Here is a 20196-nt window from a genome sequence, read left to right on the forward strand (position 1 = left end):
GAACAAACTATTCTCTTTCGCTGTAAAATATAAGTAGACAACTGGTAATCAGAATCCAATACGCCTAGTACTCCAAGTGAGAGCCAAACTGAAGCAGCGACCGAATCCATGGAAAAACCTTGCAATTCCAATCGTCAATTTCTACTTCTTCATCTGCTATTCCTTTCTTTACTTGTAGGCCTCACGAATTCAACAGCAGCGCCAAGCCAAGACGAGCAATCCAAAATCATATCAAGATTCCAAGAATACCTCCAAATCAACACAGCCCAACCATCCCCAGACTATCAGAAATCAACCCACTTCATCCTATCCCAAGCCAATTCCCTCTCTTTAGAATCCCAGGTCGTTGAATTCGTCAAAGGCAAACCAGTTGTTCTCCTCAAATGGCCTGGCTCCGACCCTTCCCTTCCTTCTATCCTCCTAAACTCTCACACGGATGTGGTCCCCTCTGAATATTCAAAGTGGGTCCATCCTCCTCTTGGGGCCCACATCGATGAACAAGGTAATATCTTTGCCAGAGGCTCCCAGGATATGAAGTGCGTTGGCATGCAGTATCTGGAGGCTATTCGTAGGTTGAAGTCTTCTGGATTTCAGCCAAAACGGTCTCTTTACTTGTCGTTTGTTCCTGATGAGGAGATTGGTGGCCATGATGGTGCTGAGAAGCTAGCTTACTCTGATGTCTTGAAGAATATGAATGTTGATATAGTGCTTGATGAAGGTAACGAAATTTAACTACTTTTTGCAGTTTATTTTGTTAAAAAACATGGAGTACCATGTGATGAAGTTAGAAGCTGACAAGGATACCAGTAAGGGGCTAAAGGAAACTGGCGGTATAGCGTCATTCTATTACATACCATCTTGAAAAAGAATCATATTGAGCCTTGATCCAAAAACGTGTTTCAGTCAGATATAATAGTTGGATCTTTTAAGCTTAGACTTTTGGATAATTGGTCGTCCAGCTATCTCTTACCGGTGATAATATGTGATTTGAGAAACAGGGTTGCCTTCGCCCAATGAGAATTACAGGCTATTCTATGCGGAGAGGACTCCATGGTGGCTGGTGATAAAGGCTACTGGAGCTCCTGGACATGGGGCGAAGCTCTATGACAACAGTGCAATGGAGAACCTTTTCAAGAGCATTGAGAGTATCAGGAGGTTCCGGGCTTCGCAGTTTGATTTGGTCAAGGCAGGTTTGAAGGCTGAAGGGGAAGTCATTTCAGTTAACGTGGCCTTTCTGAAGGCTGGCACGCCTTCTCCCACAGTAAGTTATAAGATTAGATGATCAGTTGCTGAAGAAACCTTCACTTCTTTAACTCATTGTAGTTATTTTCATGTATTACTACTAATTATGTCTTTCAGTCAGATATTGCTGTGTTGTGCTCGAGCTAGAGTTGTTTTTTTCAATCGTTTAGCTCCAGATTTCGGTCATAACACCAGAGAAGACATATCGCATATTGCATCTAATTGTCAAATTATTGTCTACAATTGCATATCTTATTGTGAATCTGTAACTGTAACCATGGCTTTACTGACTAGAGCTGGTTTTGGTTAAAACCTTAATAGCTTGTATGAGATTCTTCTAATTTCTTTTGACACTCTCATTACTAAAACGCTTAGGAAAATTAAACAAATGGATAATCTATAATCTTTATAATAATACATGATATGCGCAGTCTATGACAACTAATATGAAGCATCCTGTGAAGCTTTTGCTGGATATGAGATGTATGTCATGAGCATTGTTGCAATGGAAATAACTTCTCACTGATTGCAAAAGTTGATTTGCACGTTTCAATTTGAAGGCTTGAGTTGTGATCATTAGACATTAAATATGTTATCTATCAATTTGCAAAGCTGTAGCATACATGCATTGTTTCATTGATGATGGCTAACAATGTGCAGTAATCTTTGTCTCATAGTCCCTTAAAGCACTGGAGTTGCTAAAGAAAAGAACTAAACTGTCTATGAAAAAAATGCTCAATCATTTAATGCAAGGTGAATTAGTTCTTCGGCCCCATCGTTCTCTTTCCTCTAACATGATCATTCTGTAGGCTTTGTGTGCCATGACAAGAGCCATATATACTCTTTACATTCATGGACAAAAATAGTGATAAGTTGATGTCTGCCTCTAACCTGCACATGTTCTTGTTTTTGTCTGCCAGGGTTTCGTCATGAATTTGCAGCCCTCTGAAGCAGAAGCTGGTTTTGATATTCGAATACCACCAACAGCCAATACAGAATCCTTGGAGAAACGGATAGCTGAGGAATGGGCACCTGCTTCAAGAAACATGACATTTGAGGTAGTGACAGTGAAACATTTCTCTCTTGGAAAAACAAAATGGTATTTGGCAATAAATGAAAAGTGGTGTACTATGTTTTTTATAACTGTAAGTGTAAAATTTCATGGGATCCTAAAATGATGGAATCAATATGACGACATTTATGGTTTGTTTATGACATTGAACACTCCTGCCTTTTGGCAAAGATAGAGATACATACATTTGTATCAATGTGACATCGTATGAGTCAATGTCTAAATGTTTTTGGTGAATTCCAAGGGAAACAGAAGTGATAAAAAGTTTAGGAAAAGAAAAGGATTACAAAGCTAAGCACTCCTAGTAGTTTCACGGGGCAGTTTGCCATTTGCATTGCACAAAGTTGCTTCCTGAACCAATTATTCCTGTCGCAGTTTAAGCAAAAGGTTACTACACATGATGACCTGGGAAGGCCATTGCTAACTGCCAGTGACAATTCTAATCCATGGTGGACTCTATTGGAAGAAGCTATCAAGAAAGCTAATGGAAAGATTGGGAAGCCTGAGATTTTTCCTGCCTCTACAGATGCTCGCTATTTTCGGCAATTGGGCCTGCCAGCTATTGGTTTTTCACCAATGGTTAACACTCCTATTTTGCTTCATGACCATAACGAGGTACATCTTTTAATATTATTTTCATATGTTGATGTGTATACCTTGCATGTAAATGCCATTTGGACGAGTGTCATTGGTCCTACTCAAGATTTTGATGCGTGTTTTCTTTCTCTATTTTTTTTGGGTGGGTTAGGGGGGTGTATCATGGATAGTTAATAGGATGATACCTTTATATTTGATGCATGTACTATAATTGTGAATAGCCTGAACCTGAAGTAGTGTTAGGCACTAAGGATTCTTTGTTGAGCATTCTAGAAGAGAGCATTTCTTGTCATGCCATTGAAATTCTGTTGCAAGTTGAATCTGATGGAATGAATTCTGAGCATCTAGTTTAACCTTTTTCTAATATGAAATGGAGTATAAAACCATTCCACTTTCTGAATGAGTTTGACCAAGGTGATCTGCTATTTTAATTTGTGTGACATTTGAGTGATGGAAGAACCTAAACCCCTCCAGTTGTCATTCACAGCTGAAGTATTATATTCTCCACGGCATCACTAATTAGCTGAGTTTGTAATTGGAACCTTAAAAGAGCAGGTTTCATTCTTTTCTTCTGGTTTATTTATTGGACTGCAAACTCAGTCAGGACAGAGACAATCAATGGAAATGATTTCTCTCAAGTTATTTTCCATATTATCCTGAGTATAGCATGACAGGAGAGTAGCCATCATTCCCTCCATTTGATTATTCTGATTAGGGGAGCATTATCTTTGATCTGTTGAAAACCTAGCCATTGCTTTTTCTTGTTCTGGCCCATCTGAATTTCAAGTAGTTACTAACTGCTTACTTTTTTGCTCTTCTACTAACTACTTACTGCCTGGCAAACTTTATTTGTTCTTTGCTAGATTATTGTCTTTTAACCTTTGTTATTCTCTCTTACCTTAACAAAATTTGTAATTGCCAAGTAGCCTTAAATTCTGACGCCAAAACAAGTACTGAACTTGATGAGTTTGTTTTTGGCTGTAGTCTTAGCAAATTAGGATGCTAGCGCAAGGAACTTGCAGGCATGTGATCTGACTGTTGTGTTTTCTACCTTATTGCAGTTCCTAAACCAAGCTGAGTACTTGAGAGGAATTAATGTGTATGAGTCTATAATTAAAGCTTACACATCATTTATCCCACCGGGAAGAGATGGAGTTTCAAGAGACGAATTGTAAGGGACCAGCGAGGCACATCTTCACGCTCAAGGGATAATTCTTAGCATCTCTGTCTGCCTCATTGTACCATAGGGGAGTGGTTGGGGTATCTTCCGGTAAGTATCAATAAGGGGAAGCAGTTTTACTGCTTGTCTACGCTGACCTGGATTATGTGGTAATTGAATGGCCCTGATGTGATGTCTCATGTTTTCTTCCTGTCAATAGTATTTCATATTCCCAGCTCTAAATCGTGAAACTTTTGCTTGGAGGTTGAATATGTCTTATGATTAAAGCTCTATTTGTTTCGTAGAAAATGATTTTTAAAAAATAATTTTTAAAAAATATTTATATTTTTTGAATTTAGAGTTAAAAGTGATTTTTTATTATTTGGATAAGTTAAGGAGAAATATTTTTCGTTATTTGATTATTTTTTGAAAATTTTTTTTAAATAATATTAAAATTATTAATATTAAAAAATAATTATATTTTAATAATAATATTTAATATTAAAATATTATGTTAATATAAAAAATACTTGAAATAAAATTATTTATCATTCTTTATATTATTTATTAATGTATTATAATATTATTTCTTAATATTATTTATTAATATATTATATTAATAGTATATTATTTATTAATATATGATTTATTAATCTAATATGATTTATTTATTAATATAATATTATTTATTAATATATTATATTAATAACATATTATTTATTAATATAATATAATATAATATTATCTATTAATATAATATTATTTATAAGTAAAATTATGCTCAAAAAGTATTGACAAATAATTTTACTCATAGATAACTTTTTTTCGAAAAATATTTTTCTTTTTTTTTTTCAAATTTGTAAGATAATTTTTAAAAAAATGGCTTAATTTTTTATTGATCAATAAGTTATTTTTCATTGACTAGCTAGTTTTCTGTCAAACAAACATTTGAAAGTACAAAAAAAATTTTTGAAAATTATTTTTCACAAAAAAAAAAAAGCCTAAATGAGTCATTTAGAAGATAATTCAATTATTATCTTATTGGTGCATCTAATGTTTGATCATTATAAATTCTTAAGATATATTTGGTGTATAAAATTATGATAAGATAGGATAAAATAATATTTTAAATAGGATTAGATTAAATAATATTATTTTATTTTATTTTTGATGTGTATAAGGATTAAGATAGAATAATTTTATTTATTGTTCAAAATTATTTTTTTTCAAAATTTATATAATTTAAATTATTAATAGAATTTTTAAAGGTATTATAAGACATGTAGGCCTAGTGTATAGGATAATGGATGTGATAGGATGATAATCCTTTTATGCCATGTTTGATTTGTATTTAAATAAATTGATAAAATTGTAAGAAGAATTAATCATCATTTTGATATAAGATGGTTTAATCTTTCCAAAATAAAAATAATTATTTTTAATTCATAGGATTTAACTTACGTATCTTACTATACCTTTAAAAATTACATAAATAATTTAAATTATATAAATTTTGAATAAAGATAATTTTGATTAATAAATAAATTATTATATCTTAATCTTTATACATATCAAATATAAGATAGAATAGCATTATTTAATTTAATTTTATTCATAATATTATCTTAGTAAGTTATATTTCATGAATTAAAAATAATTCTTTTCATTTGAAAGAATTATATTATTTTATACCAAAGAGGATGATTAATCATCCTTGCAATCTATCTTTTTTTTAGAGATGTTTATGAGTTCGGTATGGAACGGGTAGAACATTTCCTAATCTCATTTTCAGATTTTTATATTATAGTTATTCGGATTTTTATATTATAATCATTCTCGTACCTATAATATTTTAACTCTATCTCTATCTTTATTTTCGCATGTATTTAATGTATATAGGTAATTCTCGTACCAATATTTTTTAAAAAATATAAAATAAAAATTTATTCTTTAGCTTCTTTATACTGCATATTTATGTAATTATTATAAATATTATATTAATATATATTTAAATATAATATATTAGTTTTAATTAATTGAAACTAATAATTTATATATTTAATAAAAATTTATTTATTAAATATGTATAAATATATATGAAAGATATGAGTACAAAGTTATGCTATATCATCTGTCTACATTTTCATATTAAATGAAAATTTAAAATCATATGTATATCTATTTTCACAATGTAATAATTAGTTTCATATTTATTCGGATAAAAAATTAAATTTCTTATTGAATATGAATAAGATTAACATTTTTATTTTTTTTAAATATAAATAAAATATAATATAAAATGATTGTTTTCATATCTTATTATATATATTAAATGGGACCTTAAATTGTTACATTTTTAGGCTCCATCGCTGCATTCAAGATCATTTAAGATCAGCAGTACTATCGGCAACGAGCCAATGATCATAACGATCAATTTACTAACCTCCAAAGTCTTAATAAACATCAAATCTTAAACAATAAAGATTGCTAGTAATTTTTATTTAGAGTTACAAGGTTTCTAGCTATTTCACTCTTTGGATGCTGTATTGCTCTTCTTCCCCTCCCCTTTTTCTTTCTCTTCGATTTTATTGGGAAGGATTGTCCTCAGCTTTCAAGATGTACAAAAGATATCTTATAGTTGGATAAAGAGTCTGCCTTCAAATGGAACTTGTTTCCGCATTTATAATTTGAATGAAATTCAAACTCATTATCCTACAAAACAACTGACCATCAAGGGTCAGTGAGCCACACCATAGTTTGCTGCCAATAGTCATCACAGGAGCATACGCCATTCTGAAAATGATGGTAACGAATATGATCTCTGATGACAATGGGTCGACAATCCTAAGGTTTTTCCTGATCCTAATAGCACCTTACCTTAACAAACTCATTAAACCAAATACAATTGCCAACTTCTCACTCTAATAGTGAAGCTAGTCGTCTCTTTGTTCCCCCTCAAGATCTTGCGGAACAAAATTTGTGTCCCGAACATAGCCCATTCCCGTTAATTTATGAATCAACTGATTTAGCCGCCTGTTGATTTCATTGATCTTTGGACGTGCAGTATCCCCTCAAATAAAAGCATGGATTTGCTTGTTCACTTCAATCCAGCTGCAGCCTGGCTCCTTTTTAATGCATTTGTCTCTCATCGCCGCCCTCCTAATTTCTTGGACATCTTCCCATCTCTGAGAATTTGCAATAATATCGGACAACAGTACATACGTCCCTGCATCTTCAGGATCTAGTTTTAGAACTTGTTTAGCTACATATATAACTAGATCCACGTTACGGTGAACCCTGCATGCACCAAGCAAAGTTCTCCATGTCACAGCATCTGGTTCACATTCCATATTCTGAACCAAATTCACTGCCTCGTCAAGCTTGCCAACCCTTCCAAGTCCAAGAAGATCAATGATGCAACCATGGTGTTCCCTTCCTGGATCAATCCCATAAAGTCTCTTCATTGATAGAAAATAATACCACCCATCATCCACAAGGCCGGCATGACTACAAGCAAAAAGAACTCCCAGGATAGTGATGTAATTTGGTTTCATACCTGAAGCTTTCATTAAATCAAAGAAATTTAATGCCTCTCGGCTGAACCCATTTTGAGCTAACTCTGCAATCATAGTACTCCATGAAATCACATACCTATGAACCATCCGCTTGAAAACAGACTTTGCATCCTCCAAACTACCACTCTTACAATACATATCCAAAAGTGCATTATTGAGTATCAAATCCACATCAAACTTCAACACATGAACATGGACTTGCCTTCCTACTTCTAGCAGAGCTAACCCAGTACAAGCTCTCAAACACTTGTTGGTGTCGCTTGATCAGCTGTAAAGCCAGCTCTTTTCATCCTCTTTAGCTGATTCAAAGCTTCATCACTATCACTATTTTCCGCCAACCCTCCAATAATGGAATTCCAAACAACCAAGCCCTTAGTTTCCATTTCATTAAAAACGCAAATTGCATCTTTTAACTTATCTAATTTTGAATAAACATCAATAAGAACACTCCTAAAAAAACATCAGATTCTAACCCCACCTTAATTATACCGCAATGAAGCTGCCTAAGATTGACTAGCCAATTACAAGCTCTCAAAACCGAAGAAAAATTATACATATTAGGCAGCACGCCTACTCTAAGCATTAAAACAAAATACTCCAATGCCTTGCCACTTAGCCTGGCATCAGCATAAGCAGATATCATTGTCGTCCAAGTAGCAACATTTCTTAGAGGCATTTGGTCGAACAAGCCTGCGCTTCCATGCAGGCATGGCATGTTCAGAAGAAACGTTTTTGGTTGATACCTATTTGAGAAAACGTATTTGTGAAGGAGTTTCCCTTGTTCAACAGCGTTGCGGGCTAAGCAGCTCTTGATCAACTCAGAGTAGGTGATTGAATTAGCATAAATGCCGTGCCTTTCCATGGCAGTGATGGCTTTCATAGCCCTGGGAAGGTCCCTTCGGTAGCAGAAGTTTACGAATTCATTTAGCAGAGTTGAGGAAGATGGGTTTCTGGGTTTAGTATGGGGAGCAAGAGAGTTAGAGAGTAAGACCGTGATAGTGAAGAAGGTGAACTTATGTATTTTAGCTTTTCTGATAAGGTTTTCGTTGCTTCGTTTTAGCATTTTTCCTTTTTCTTTGTTTCAAAGAATTTCTATAGTTACTATAGAAATTGAAATTCCTTTGGTTTCACCATGTCTTTTCACTTGCAAATGAGAAGAAGGAAAGCAATAGAGGAGAACGCAGCGCTTTTGAAGGAATCAACGGTGGGCTGGGATGAGACGAGAAGCCAACGTGGCCTAGTCCATACAAGAAACAAAGGGTTGTGATAGGTTGCGCTCCCTGTTCACGCATTTTATTTTAGTTATATTAAAGAAATACTTTCATGTACCAAAGAAAAAGAAATTAGTTTTCGGTGATTATCGATAGTCAGTGTTTGCCTTTGATATGGTGAAATACTTTCCTTTCTCCTGTTTCTTTCATTGGGCTCTCTCGATTCATTATTTGCAACAAAAGATGGAAAGTATCCGCTGAAATAATGGGACCAATCTTCTCTTTCGGTGCTCGATCCACTCAACTGAAAGAGATTGGCAATAACTAAGAGTTCTGGTTCAGTAGAGAAAAGAAAAAGGTTGAGGGGAGGAAGAGAAGAAAGAGATGTCGCTGAGAATAATGGCCGTCGTGGAAAAGATAGTGGAAGACCTGAAAGAGGCGTTGGAAACCGACATACAAGACAGAATAATGAAGGTGAACGCGAAGTCGCTTAGCGTGAAGCTGCTAGAAGGCTTAGCTCTCTCGCCGCGACGTTCATTTTTTTCAGCTTTTAAAAATGTGAAATTTAAGTTGATTATAGATATCAGAATTTTATGGCTAATTGGCATCAAAGTTAGCTGCTTGATTGTTACGAGCTGACGAAGGTTAAATCATATGGGCCAGACTCAGCCTTAGCTATGCGAAAGAATAAAGTTCATTTTTTATATTTTGATAGTCGGCAGTTATACGAGTCAACAGGATAGTTATAATTGTAACGAATAGAACAATTAAGCAAATTGTTGAAATTGTCTGGATTATTGGATACAGCTGATGCTATATGTATTAAGAACGGAAAATATGAAGCATACAGCAGAAATTCTTAAAAACACTCTTATTCTCTCTCTCTTCTTGCTCTTGTTCTTCCTTTTTTTTTTCTTATTTCCAGTGACGATTTCCATTACTGGACCCTGAATCTTCTTTCACTACTCTATGTATGGAAGCTGAGCTTTGCCTGCAATCAGTATTAGTTGTATCATTGATTCAAGTGTTTTTAAACTTTCTCAAGTTTATGTATCGATATTGAAGATAGGTTTTTTTTTTTTCCCTCCATAATTTTCCTTCATAAATATTTAATTGGTTGCGTTCTTTTCTCCCCTTTTTTTCTTCAGGGGAGTGAATATAGAGAAATGAGAAATCTAGTTTTTATTGCGGTCTATGGGCTTTGTCTCTCTTTGGATCAGTTTAGATAGAAATTATCTTTTTATAGTCTTTTGGATTCAAAATCATACAGTCAAGAATGATGATGGATCCAATCAAATTAGGTGATTTTTTTTTCTCTGATCGGTCTTTATAAAATTTATATTTGAATTCTTTGATATTAAAATATTTTTTGTATAATTTAATTCGATTCACACATATATATATATATATATATAATCGTAATCTATTCAACTTGATTAAAAATTAATTTAATAATTTTAATTTAATATAATATTTATAAAATATTTTTTAATATAAATTATAGTTTAATTATACATAAATATAATATTTTTATTAAATTAATATTTTAAATTAAAATATTAAATAATAATTTTATTAATATAATACATATAACTATAAAATTAAATAAATAATAAAAAATATTTTTATATTTATCATGACGAATTTAACTAAAACCCAACCGGTTTAGAAAAAGTCAACCAGACCAAAACTTAATTAGAAAAAAAACCTTACAGAGTTGGGCGGAGTCAAAACCCCACGGTTTTGGATAGATTTACCGTCTCTATAAACAACAACAAAAAACAAAAAAAAAAAACAAAAAAAGAAGAGCGCATTCTCTTTGTTGCATGAGCCATCCATTCTTTGGTTAAGAAATCTTTATTATTATTATTATTATTATTATCATTAGTTCCTAAAGAGTGGCGAACTTGCTCAAATTCTTTCTTGATGTTAGTGAATTTCTGGCATCTTTCTATGAGAAGTTATTTTTCAAGTGTAATGGGCTACAGAAATAGGTTCATTTATCTGATGCCATTAGTTCTCATTAATGATGATAAGAAATGCATATGAAAATCATGCTGTTAGATTGTCTTACTTCTTGAACCATTTCCTTCTTTAGAGGGCGTACTGCTGATTGCTAAATTCCTCACTGAAATTATTGTTGTTAGTCTTGTTATTGTCTTTTCTATTTAGTCATTCTATGTTGTTCTCTTCATTAGGTTTTTGACATGCATTTCTCTTTGTTAATACTCAAATCAAAGTGATTATTCTTTTATGAATTGAATTTGATTAGTTCAAAATTTGGTCTCAGTAATGGGAATTCTAAATCTTAACTCGTCATGGTCCATTTATCTCTACATGTATAATCAATGGTGTAAGGTTATCATTAATATGTTTATTTCGCACATGAACGATTTAGAGAATCCTGATTGAGTTAGCATAATACCAGCATATAAAGTACATCATGTTGCATAAGTTTATATTTGTATGCTGTTGCTTGACTATGTCTGTTTTGTTCTTCTGAAATATTGTTGCTATCTTCCAGGCAGAGATTGCCCGACAAGAGGCTAGGCTGAAGATGGAAAAAGAAAACCTTGAAAAAGAGAAAAGTGCCCTAATGGGAACAACATCTAATCAAGATAACCAAGATGGAGCTCTTGAAATCACTGTAATTGGTGAAAAATATAGATGTATCAGGTTTGCAAAGGCACAGAAATGAGGCTTTATAAACAAGATGAAGAAAAAAAAATCCAGCGATAATATGTGCTTCATGTCTTTTCCTAAATTTGCTGGAGCCAGTTTACTATTCTAGAATTTTATTCATCCTAGATGCATTGATTAAATACATGTAGGTTTGCTTTTAGTACAACCTATTGATGGTGTCCAGTACATGGTTCCATTTCAATGAAGATAAAAAAAGGTGTTGGTGATTAACCAAAATAAACAGGACGCCATCCTTTTTACATTACTTGGGTGCTTGTTTTCAAATCCAATTTATCAATTCCTTCATTTTTTTGGTTAAGTGGTAAGGATTCCTGAGTTTTATATGCTACATTTCTTTTTTTGGGCCAATTCAAACAATTTATTTATACCTAATTTAACGATTTCATGAAAATTATTTTTCTACAACCTCTTAGCAGATTCGAATTCATGCAACAAAAAGTGAAAACCAGAAGAAATCTCTTTAATCTATCCTTATTTTGATTGGGACTAGGAAGAAACTAATATAAAGAGAAAATTGATTAATCTCGTTTTGAACTCACGCCATTGTAGATGCATTTAACAAAGTAGCTTTACCCAATTTTGGAGTTCTAACATTTTATATAGACTATAATATTCAGTTCAAGAGGGGGATCTGTGAAGATTGATCAATGCTAAGGCATGATGTAAAATCCAATGGTTTATAACCCACCAGATGATAGTTCCACTAATTAAGATTAAAATGTTTGAGCCTGGGATTCTCGACCAAGCCAGGGAGTAAGTGTGACAAAACGAACGACCAGACCACATCATACCTACGCGCAGTCGAATTGTACTTTCACTCACGAAAATATTTGCAGTTTTCTAACCCTTTCCCTTTTGTCTCTCCACACCCGTTGGCTTCCTGGGGTCTTCTGTCAAAACATGACAATTTGTGTTAACAAAGACAAACCCTGCAATTTTTTCTTCTCTGTTTTGAGATTACATTGGATTTTGTTCAAGATTGTTTTATGATGATAATAGTGATAGTTAGTCTTGTGAGAAAAAAATTAAAAATAGAGTTCTGTGATTGAAACGGTTAATAACTTCAGAAATAGTGGAGTGGGAGTTAACGGCGGTTATGGGGTCTCCAGATGCCCAAAAGCCCGCCCTTTGCAGTTGCCATTCGAAAATTCAAACCTTACCAGTTGGCCCGGTGTCGCACTATTTTCTTTTGCTAATTGCACACTATCACAACTCCACGAGAATACTGTCACACAACTGCAGGGTTGAACTGCAAGGGAATAACACATTGTAGGAACATGAGACTTGACATTCACACCAAATTGCTCTTGGTGTTTTCCTCCTTCTGTTTCGATGGTGTTTTTGGTGGAGGAAGTGGAGGGAGAATGGTAGATTTAGGAACGGAAGGCTTTGAACATTATGGAAGGGGGCTATCACATTACAAGGGAAGCAGCTCTGATTTCTTCAATGTTAAGAGATTTGGTGCTCGAGCCGATGGACTGACTGATGACAGCAAAGTTTGTTTCCTTCTGCTTCTGTCTTCATTTAACAAAGGCAAACAAGATAGAATCTTGATAGTTTTGTTGTATGTTATTTTTGCCTATATATAATTTTGTAACTTGTTAGTTTCAAGTTGCCAGGCCTTCAGAGCAGCATGGAAGAAAGCATGTCAAGCTATGGGTGAGGTAGACCTTGTGATTCCAAAAGGGACTTACTTGGTTGGCCCTGTTAAATTTGTAGGACCCTGTAAAAATGTGTCTAAAATAACAGTCCATATGAAGGTAATTTTTGTATACAGCCTGGTTTATTTTCTTGTATCCCATTTGCATTTCCACACATAGTTTTGACCATGATTGAGCAAGAATTTTTCAGGGTTATCTGAAGGCAACAACAAATTTGTCTAAATATGGAGATGGTGCTGGTTGGGTTGAATTTCGATGGGTGGAGGGGCTAACCTTAACTGGAGGAGGGACCTTTGATGGGCTGGGTGCCAAAGCATGGCCTTACAATAGGTGCCCTGCTGACTTTAACTGCAAACTTCTTCCGACTGTATGTTTCATATCCTTTTGCCCTTAAACATTTTATTTTTTTAGCTCTGATCAGCTGTATTGCAATTTGTCTACTTCTACATATTGCTTTGGGAAGTATGCTCTTTTGCAAACTTGCATGAAGCAAGCATTTTGCGCATTTACGAGTCATAATAGGTTGCAGCCAAGAATAAGGATCGAATGTAATGAGGAAAACTTTCTTTCTTGCAGAATGTGAAATTTGTTGCGATGAATAGGACGGTAGTACGAAGCATAACATCAGTAAATAGCAAGTTCTTCCATATAGCTCTTGTTGGATGCAAGAACTTCAAGGGCAGCGAAATCAAGATTTCAGCTCCAGCAGATAGTCCAAACACTGATGGTATCCACATTCAGCGAAGCTCCAGTGTCCACTTGTCGCAATCACTTATAGGCACAGGTGATGACTGCATCTCTATTGGACAAGGAAATTCTCAGGTCACGGTCACCGGCATCAGCTGCGGGCCAGGTCATGGCATCAGGTACTATTTAACTTTGTCATTACCTGCTGCACCGTTTTCCTCCTATCTCTCATAATTGTATCATTAATCCCCTACTTTGATCAACTAAATTTAAAAAACTATTATTCTGTGATTACTGTTACAGCGTTGGGAGTTTAGGGAGATACAGGGATGAAGGTGATGTAAGTGGATTGGTGGTTAGAGATTGCACCATGACAGGGACCACGAATGGCATTAGGATCAAGACATGGCCTAACTCTCCAGGCAGAAGTGCTGCCACCAATATGACATTCGAGAACATTAACATGAACAATGTGAGCAATCCGATTATAATTGATCAGGCATATTGTCCATTCAAATCTTGTAGCCCAATGGTAAGTCCAGACTCCAGATGTCAATATCTACATTTCTGCAAATTTTATCCGGAAAGATCTGACCAAAAAAATTGGCCACAAATGACTGAGTGCAGGGACCATCTCAAGTAAAACTGAGTGACATATATTTCAAGAAAATAAAGGGAACATCATCATCAGCAGTGGCAGTAGTATTAGAATGTAGCAAAGGGATTCCATGCCAGGATATTTACCTTGAAGATGTTCACTTGGAACTAGCATCAGGGGAGAAGCAAGTGACTTCCACTTGTAAAAATGTTAGGGCTAAATACATTGGCACCCAAATCCCACCACCATGTGCTTAGCTTTCAAATTTTGACATGTTCAAGTAACCCTGCAATGAATTAGCAATATATGTATGCAGTTTGTGAAGTTGTGTTCTGCTCTCAATCCCTGGATGGTCTGATTACGATACTAGTTTTGAGATGTTTTCATAACAAAATCTAATTTTCATGTAAAACATAACACCAATACACGAATTTCCAATGTTTTACAACGAATATACAAATTGTGAGTCTACTCCACACTAAGAATTATTATTAGAGAAAAAGTGTAATCCGGATGCTCTTTGCTTTGTCTTCGAGAGCTATGAAACCTGAAACTGCTAATAATAGGTTACCGCACCTCAGTTCTCACAATACCTTTTATGCTGAAAAATTTATTGTTTTCAGCTCAGGTTACCTTCTGGACTTAGCTTATCCATCGTGTTATTGTGGCCCTTCCCATATCCCAAGCCCATTGGATGCGTTGGTTTTGCATACGGTGTACCAAAACCAAACAACTAAAGATTACTTTGATTACTATTGTGTTCAACTTTATTTTTTGGTCAAATTAATGTGTTCAATTTACAGAAGAGAATGGCGTGGATGCATGCAAATTAGTTGATTCCAAGGTTATTTCTCAAAATGGGTAGGAAAAAGGAAACTGGCATACACTGGTTTGCTTTTTTTATTAAAGAATATGCGAAGTTTTTTCAAGAGAAACTTTGAGCCATTTTTATTAACCAGGGAACATGGCAAAAGAAGCCCAACAAATTTTGTCTACACAAGGAAAAATCAAAGTTTTCTTAAACAACGAAACCCACATCTTCAGGTCAGTACTTCACTTCTTTTTGGTAGGATATGAAGCCATTTTATTGATACCACAGAGTCCTTCAGGTTTTCCTGTGTTCCTCTTCATCCTAATGTACCCTTTTTCTCCCCATTTCGGTCCCCAGGAGTTCTTGACGATGATGTAATCTAATTCTTTTGATGTTCCATAGCCAACTGTTGCTACTCCGTGATCTAGTTCAGTTCCACATGGCCCGTTAAATACACCCTGTTAAACCATCCCAAAACATTTTGTAAATCAAGAATGAGAGAAATCTTGTGACGTTGAATGCTATGATTACAGATTATTTAAAAAGCCAACAAGCTTACCCCACTATAGAATTGGAAATCTCTGCCAGAAGCCTCGATGGCTACACTAAGTGGTTGATGAGCTAGGGCTTTCAAGAGACTTTGCTCATCATTTTCTGGTACGTCGTGGTAACCACTTATTGTCACCACCTCCATTTCATCCTGAAGATAACCAAAGACATGATTAATCAAATAAGCCATTGCTTGCATAACAAAATGTTTATATGAATATTGTATCTACCTTCTTTTCTTCACAGGTGCCTTCTTCCATGAGGTACGGGTAGTCTTCTTCTTTGTGAAGTCCACCGTTGGCGACAATGAACTCAAATGCATAATCCATCAGACCTCCATTGCAGCCATTGTTGAAAGATGTATCGCAATCAATCAGCTCTTGCTCGGACAAGGAAGTTAAGTTTCCTCTTACTATCTTGTTTATACCCTCAACAGCTGCTACCGTTGAAAAAGCCCAGCAGCTACCTGCATTCATGTTTACCAATGTTGTTGTAAAAATTGTTATGCATGACCCCAAGAAGACCATTGATATATGCAAAGAGAGAGAGAGAGAGAGAAGATATGCTTACCGCAAGAACCTTGATTCTTGACAGGGGTAACAGCTCCTTTCTTTCTCCAATCAACAGACTTTGGCAAGTCAGTCACATCTCTGTAAGTGAAGTCCCCAGGTGATTGGTTCTTTCTGAGAACCTCCGATTTGAGTCCTAAATACTTGTTCTTGAACTCTTCGTGGCTCAAGTCAGCAAACTCATTCAACCCAAGCCAATAGCTGCTGATTTCCTTGTTCCTCTTGTCAATGTGCTTCAGGTTATCCTTAAAAACCTCAAACCTTAGCAGCTTGTCTTCAATCGATTTATAAATTTTCCCCTGCTTCGATATCCATGATTCAAAGAGCTCAATAAGTTTATCCGTGGAAGTCAAATGCTCTGGTGAGTAACCCACTATGGAGAAATCATGAGCCAGAGAAGAAGACATGAAAAGGGAAGCAAAGAACGTTAGAATGGAGAATCCGGAAAGCAAGGAGAGAGCCATTTTTATTGGTAACTCTGATTTCTAATAGATGTTGAGAAGAATAGATGGATGGATTTGTGGGGTATTGGGGTGGTTATTTATAGATTTAGCTTTATATGTTGCTTTCAAGTAAAGTTGGAGAAAATGGTTCTGGAACACTAAGTCTTTACGATTGGTTCTTTTGACAATGACAGGCTTTTGTTCCAAGCATGCTCATTAGGTTCAAGTCCGATATTGGATCCAACATGTTTTTATTAAATTAAACGTAAACTGCTTCCACGAGAGGAGTCTTCCAAAGAAGCATTATTGCATATAAGGACTCGCAGGACCCACTTGCCATTCTATCCAATTCAAACAGCTATATTTATATTTTTAAGGTAATAATGAATGGTATATGAATTAATTTTATTATATTTTATATATATAGATTTTAAAATATTATTTATGATTATTTATTAAATTTAATAAATAAATATAAACAAAAAAAATCAAACATTAATAACAAATTGTTATTATCTGTTTCTCGAATATTTTATTTATTTACACTTTCTAATATAAACATACCAAACACAAATAAATTTTATTATTTTTATAATCATTTATTAAATTTAATAAATGAATAAAAATAAAATTTATTCACGAATTGTTCATTTACACTTCTTATAATTCAATACAATGATAAAATAATGCATTTATCATGCTTTCAAATTGATTACTGGAGGAGAACAAGCTTGATTTGTAGGGTAGGAAATCCATACTTTCAATTTTGTTGAGAACAAAGCATAGTGCTCCCCCTTCGTGCTGCCACATATTATATCCTCTTTTTTTTTTTTTGGTTTTCTTTCAAAATTTATATATTTTTTATCAAATTTTAAATATTCTTGTCAGATTTTTTTATAAATTTTATAAATATACTGTTGGGATTTTATAAATATTTAATTTCTTTCATTTTTGGTTCTTTATTTATTAATATTTCATTACTTTTTCTAAAAATCCTACACCTATATTTTGGTCACGAAAGGATAAACAGTACATGACCAAAACCCAACCCACATGTCACTTTGTTTTTGTTTTCTGCTTTATTTTTTATTTTTTATTTTTTTATTTTTGTACTTTTTTAAATATTTTTAATAATTATTTTTAAAAATTAAGGTGCCAAGCATGATTGTTCTTTTTTTGTTTTATTTCATTTTTCCCTTTTTGTTTTTTTAATTTTTTCTTTAAAAAATAAATAAATTTTTTAAAATTATAAAATATATATTTGTAAATATTGTATGTTTATGTGTGAGACCCACTTACACCAATTTTTATGTTTTTTTTTTGTTTTTTAAATAAAAAAATAATTAAAATTTTGTTATTCTTTTGAAACACGCTTAAATGACATATAGTCTACGTCTCTGTTTCCTTTTGGTCATCGTGCGTCATTTTTTGAATTTTACTTTTTTTATTATTTTAATTTTCTTTAAAATTATTTGATAAATAGTTTTAAAAATTATAAAATTATATATTTTTAAAAGATTTGGTTATATTTGAGTTCACTTATATAAATTTTTTTATCTTTTTTAACTTTTTTTGTAATTAAATTTTGAAAAAATATTTAATAAAAAATTTTGAATTAATTTTTTTCTAAGACTGATTGGATGCTAATTGTATGTCATGTTTTTTTTTTCCCTTACAATAATTGGCCAATATTATTATAATAACTCTTTTATCATAATTATAAAAATATTTTTCATATTATATTTAGCTAAAATTATTATAATATCTTCTAACCATAATTACAAAAAAAAAATATTATTTTATTATTTTATATGATATCTCTCCTATCATAATTACAAAAATACTTATCATATTAATTGGTCATAATTACTATAATACTATCTAAGCACAATTACAAAAATACCTTTTTAATTGCTTCATGATTAAGCATTAAATTTTAACATCCACTTAATACTATGAAATTAATCCCTTTAGAAATTATCATAATACCCTTTTAATTACTTGATAATTGAATTATATGCATCCAAATTAATTGTAATATCCTTTTTTCTATGATTAATTAAAATTATTATAATACCCCTCTTAATATAATTACTAAAATACATTTTTTAGAAAATACCCCTCATATTCTAACTTGCCAAAATTATTAGAAAATCTTCTAACTATAGTTACGAAAACGTCTTATTATAATAATTACGAAAATATCTCTCGTATTGAAATTACTAAAATTATTATAATACATTTTAATCATAATAATAGAAAACTCCTTTTAATTGCTTCATAATTACAAATTATAAAAATATATTGTTGATTACTTAGTAATTACGAATCAAATTTTAATATCCATACAACAATATAAAATAAATCTTTTTATAAATGATTATAATATTTTTTTTAATTACTTTATAATTGATTTGCGTGCTTCCAAGTTGATTGTAATACCTCTCTTTCTATGATTAACTAAAATTATTATAATACTCCTTTTAACATAATTACTAAAATATATCTATTAATATAATTGATTAAAATTATTATAATATCGTTACAACTCGAACATAGTTAGATAATTATAAAAAAATTAATAAATAATTTTTTTTAAAAAAATTTTCATCCATTTATATCATTTTTTACTTTTTTTACTTTTTCATTCTTACTCTTCTTTTACTTTTACTTTTACTTTTAATTTTTTTTTTAATTTCTTTCATTTTTGGTTTTTTATTTATTAATATTTCTTAAAGAAATCTCTTGAATAAAACTATTTTATTTTTTTATTTTTTTTATTACAATGCTTAAATAGCATAAAAATAAATAGACTAAATATTGAATATTCTTAGTCTTAAAACAAAAGATTTTCATGCATTAAAAACAGTTAATCAAAAGAGTAATTTATTCTTTACACATAATGAAAAAAAATATCTAATGAATTTGGTGTAATTACCCAAATCACTCTTTATTCTAAAAATAAGATATTTAACTAAAATAAACAAAGTCAATTAATCAAGTAATAATAAAAATTAGATTTCTACACTCCCCCTCAAGCTGAATAGTTGTTAATCATGTCCAACTTGGACTTTAAATTCTCAAAGTTATTTCGAAAGAGTTTTAATGAGAATGTCTACAATTTGGAAGTATGTGGGAGTATAAACTAATCTAACAATTCTTTCTTCTATCTTCTCTTTAATAAAGTGACGATCAATTTTTACATGTTTACTCTTATCATGATGAATATTATTCTTTGCTATACTTATGGCAACTTCATTGTCACATAATATACTCATGGATTCTTTTGCGGAGACCTTTAACTCCCCTAGCAACATTT

General features: G+C 32.6%; 3 protein-coding genes and 1 pseudogene across 3 annotated transcripts; 2 read left to right on the plus strand and 2 right to left on the minus strand.

The window, feature by feature from the left end:
• Nucleotides 1-60: 60 nt before the first annotated feature.
• On the plus strand, nt 61-4340 carry LOC111282920 (uncharacterized). The gene is made up of 5 exons (XM_022871213.2): nt 61-718; nt 999-1261; nt 2163-2300; nt 2690-2929; nt 3973-4340. Exons 1-5 carry the CDS (start codon nt 109-111, stop codon nt 4084-4086), a joined length of 1365 nt encoding a protein of 454 aa, XP_022726948.1. The 5' UTR covers nt 61-108; the 3' UTR covers nt 4087-4340.
• Nucleotides 4341-6375: 2035 nt separating this feature from the next.
• LOC111282413 (pentatricopeptide repeat-containing protein At2g03880, mitochondrial pseudogene) lies at nt 6376-9735 on the minus strand (annotated as a pseudogene).
• A 2404-nt stretch (nt 9736-12139) lies between these two features.
• Nucleotides 12140-14896, plus strand: LOC111282880 (exopolygalacturonase-like). Its single transcript, XM_022871165.2, has 6 exons — nt 12140-13055; nt 13179-13319; nt 13411-13587; nt 13797-14086; nt 14211-14439; nt 14535-14896. The coding sequence occupies exons 1-6, from the start codon at nt 12837-12839 to the stop codon at nt 14760-14762; spliced, it is 1284 nt and encodes a 427-aa protein (XP_022726900.2). The 5' UTR covers nt 12140-12836; the 3' UTR covers nt 14763-14896.
• Nucleotides 14897-15421: 525 nt separating this feature from the next.
• On the minus strand, nt 15422-16940 carry LOC111282373 (cysteine protease XCP1-like). Its single transcript, XM_022870432.2, has 4 exons — nt 16436-16940; nt 16096-16331; nt 15876-16016; nt 15422-15774 (listed from the first exon to the last, which is right to left on the minus strand). Exons 1-4 carry the CDS (start codon nt 16896-16898, stop codon nt 15559-15561), a joined length of 1056 nt encoding a protein of 351 aa, XP_022726167.1. The 5' UTR covers nt 16899-16940; the 3' UTR covers nt 15422-15558.
• Between the last annotated feature and the right edge of the window lie 3256 nt (nt 16941-20196).

The sequence above is a fragment of the Durio zibethinus genome, chromosome 5, assembly GCF_047325235.1.
Source record: "Durio zibethinus cultivar Kanyao isolate XHJ-2024 chromosome 5, ASM4732523v1, whole genome shotgun sequence".
Taxonomy (NCBI): Eukaryota; Viridiplantae; Streptophyta; class Magnoliopsida; order Malvales; family Malvaceae; genus Durio; species Durio zibethinus.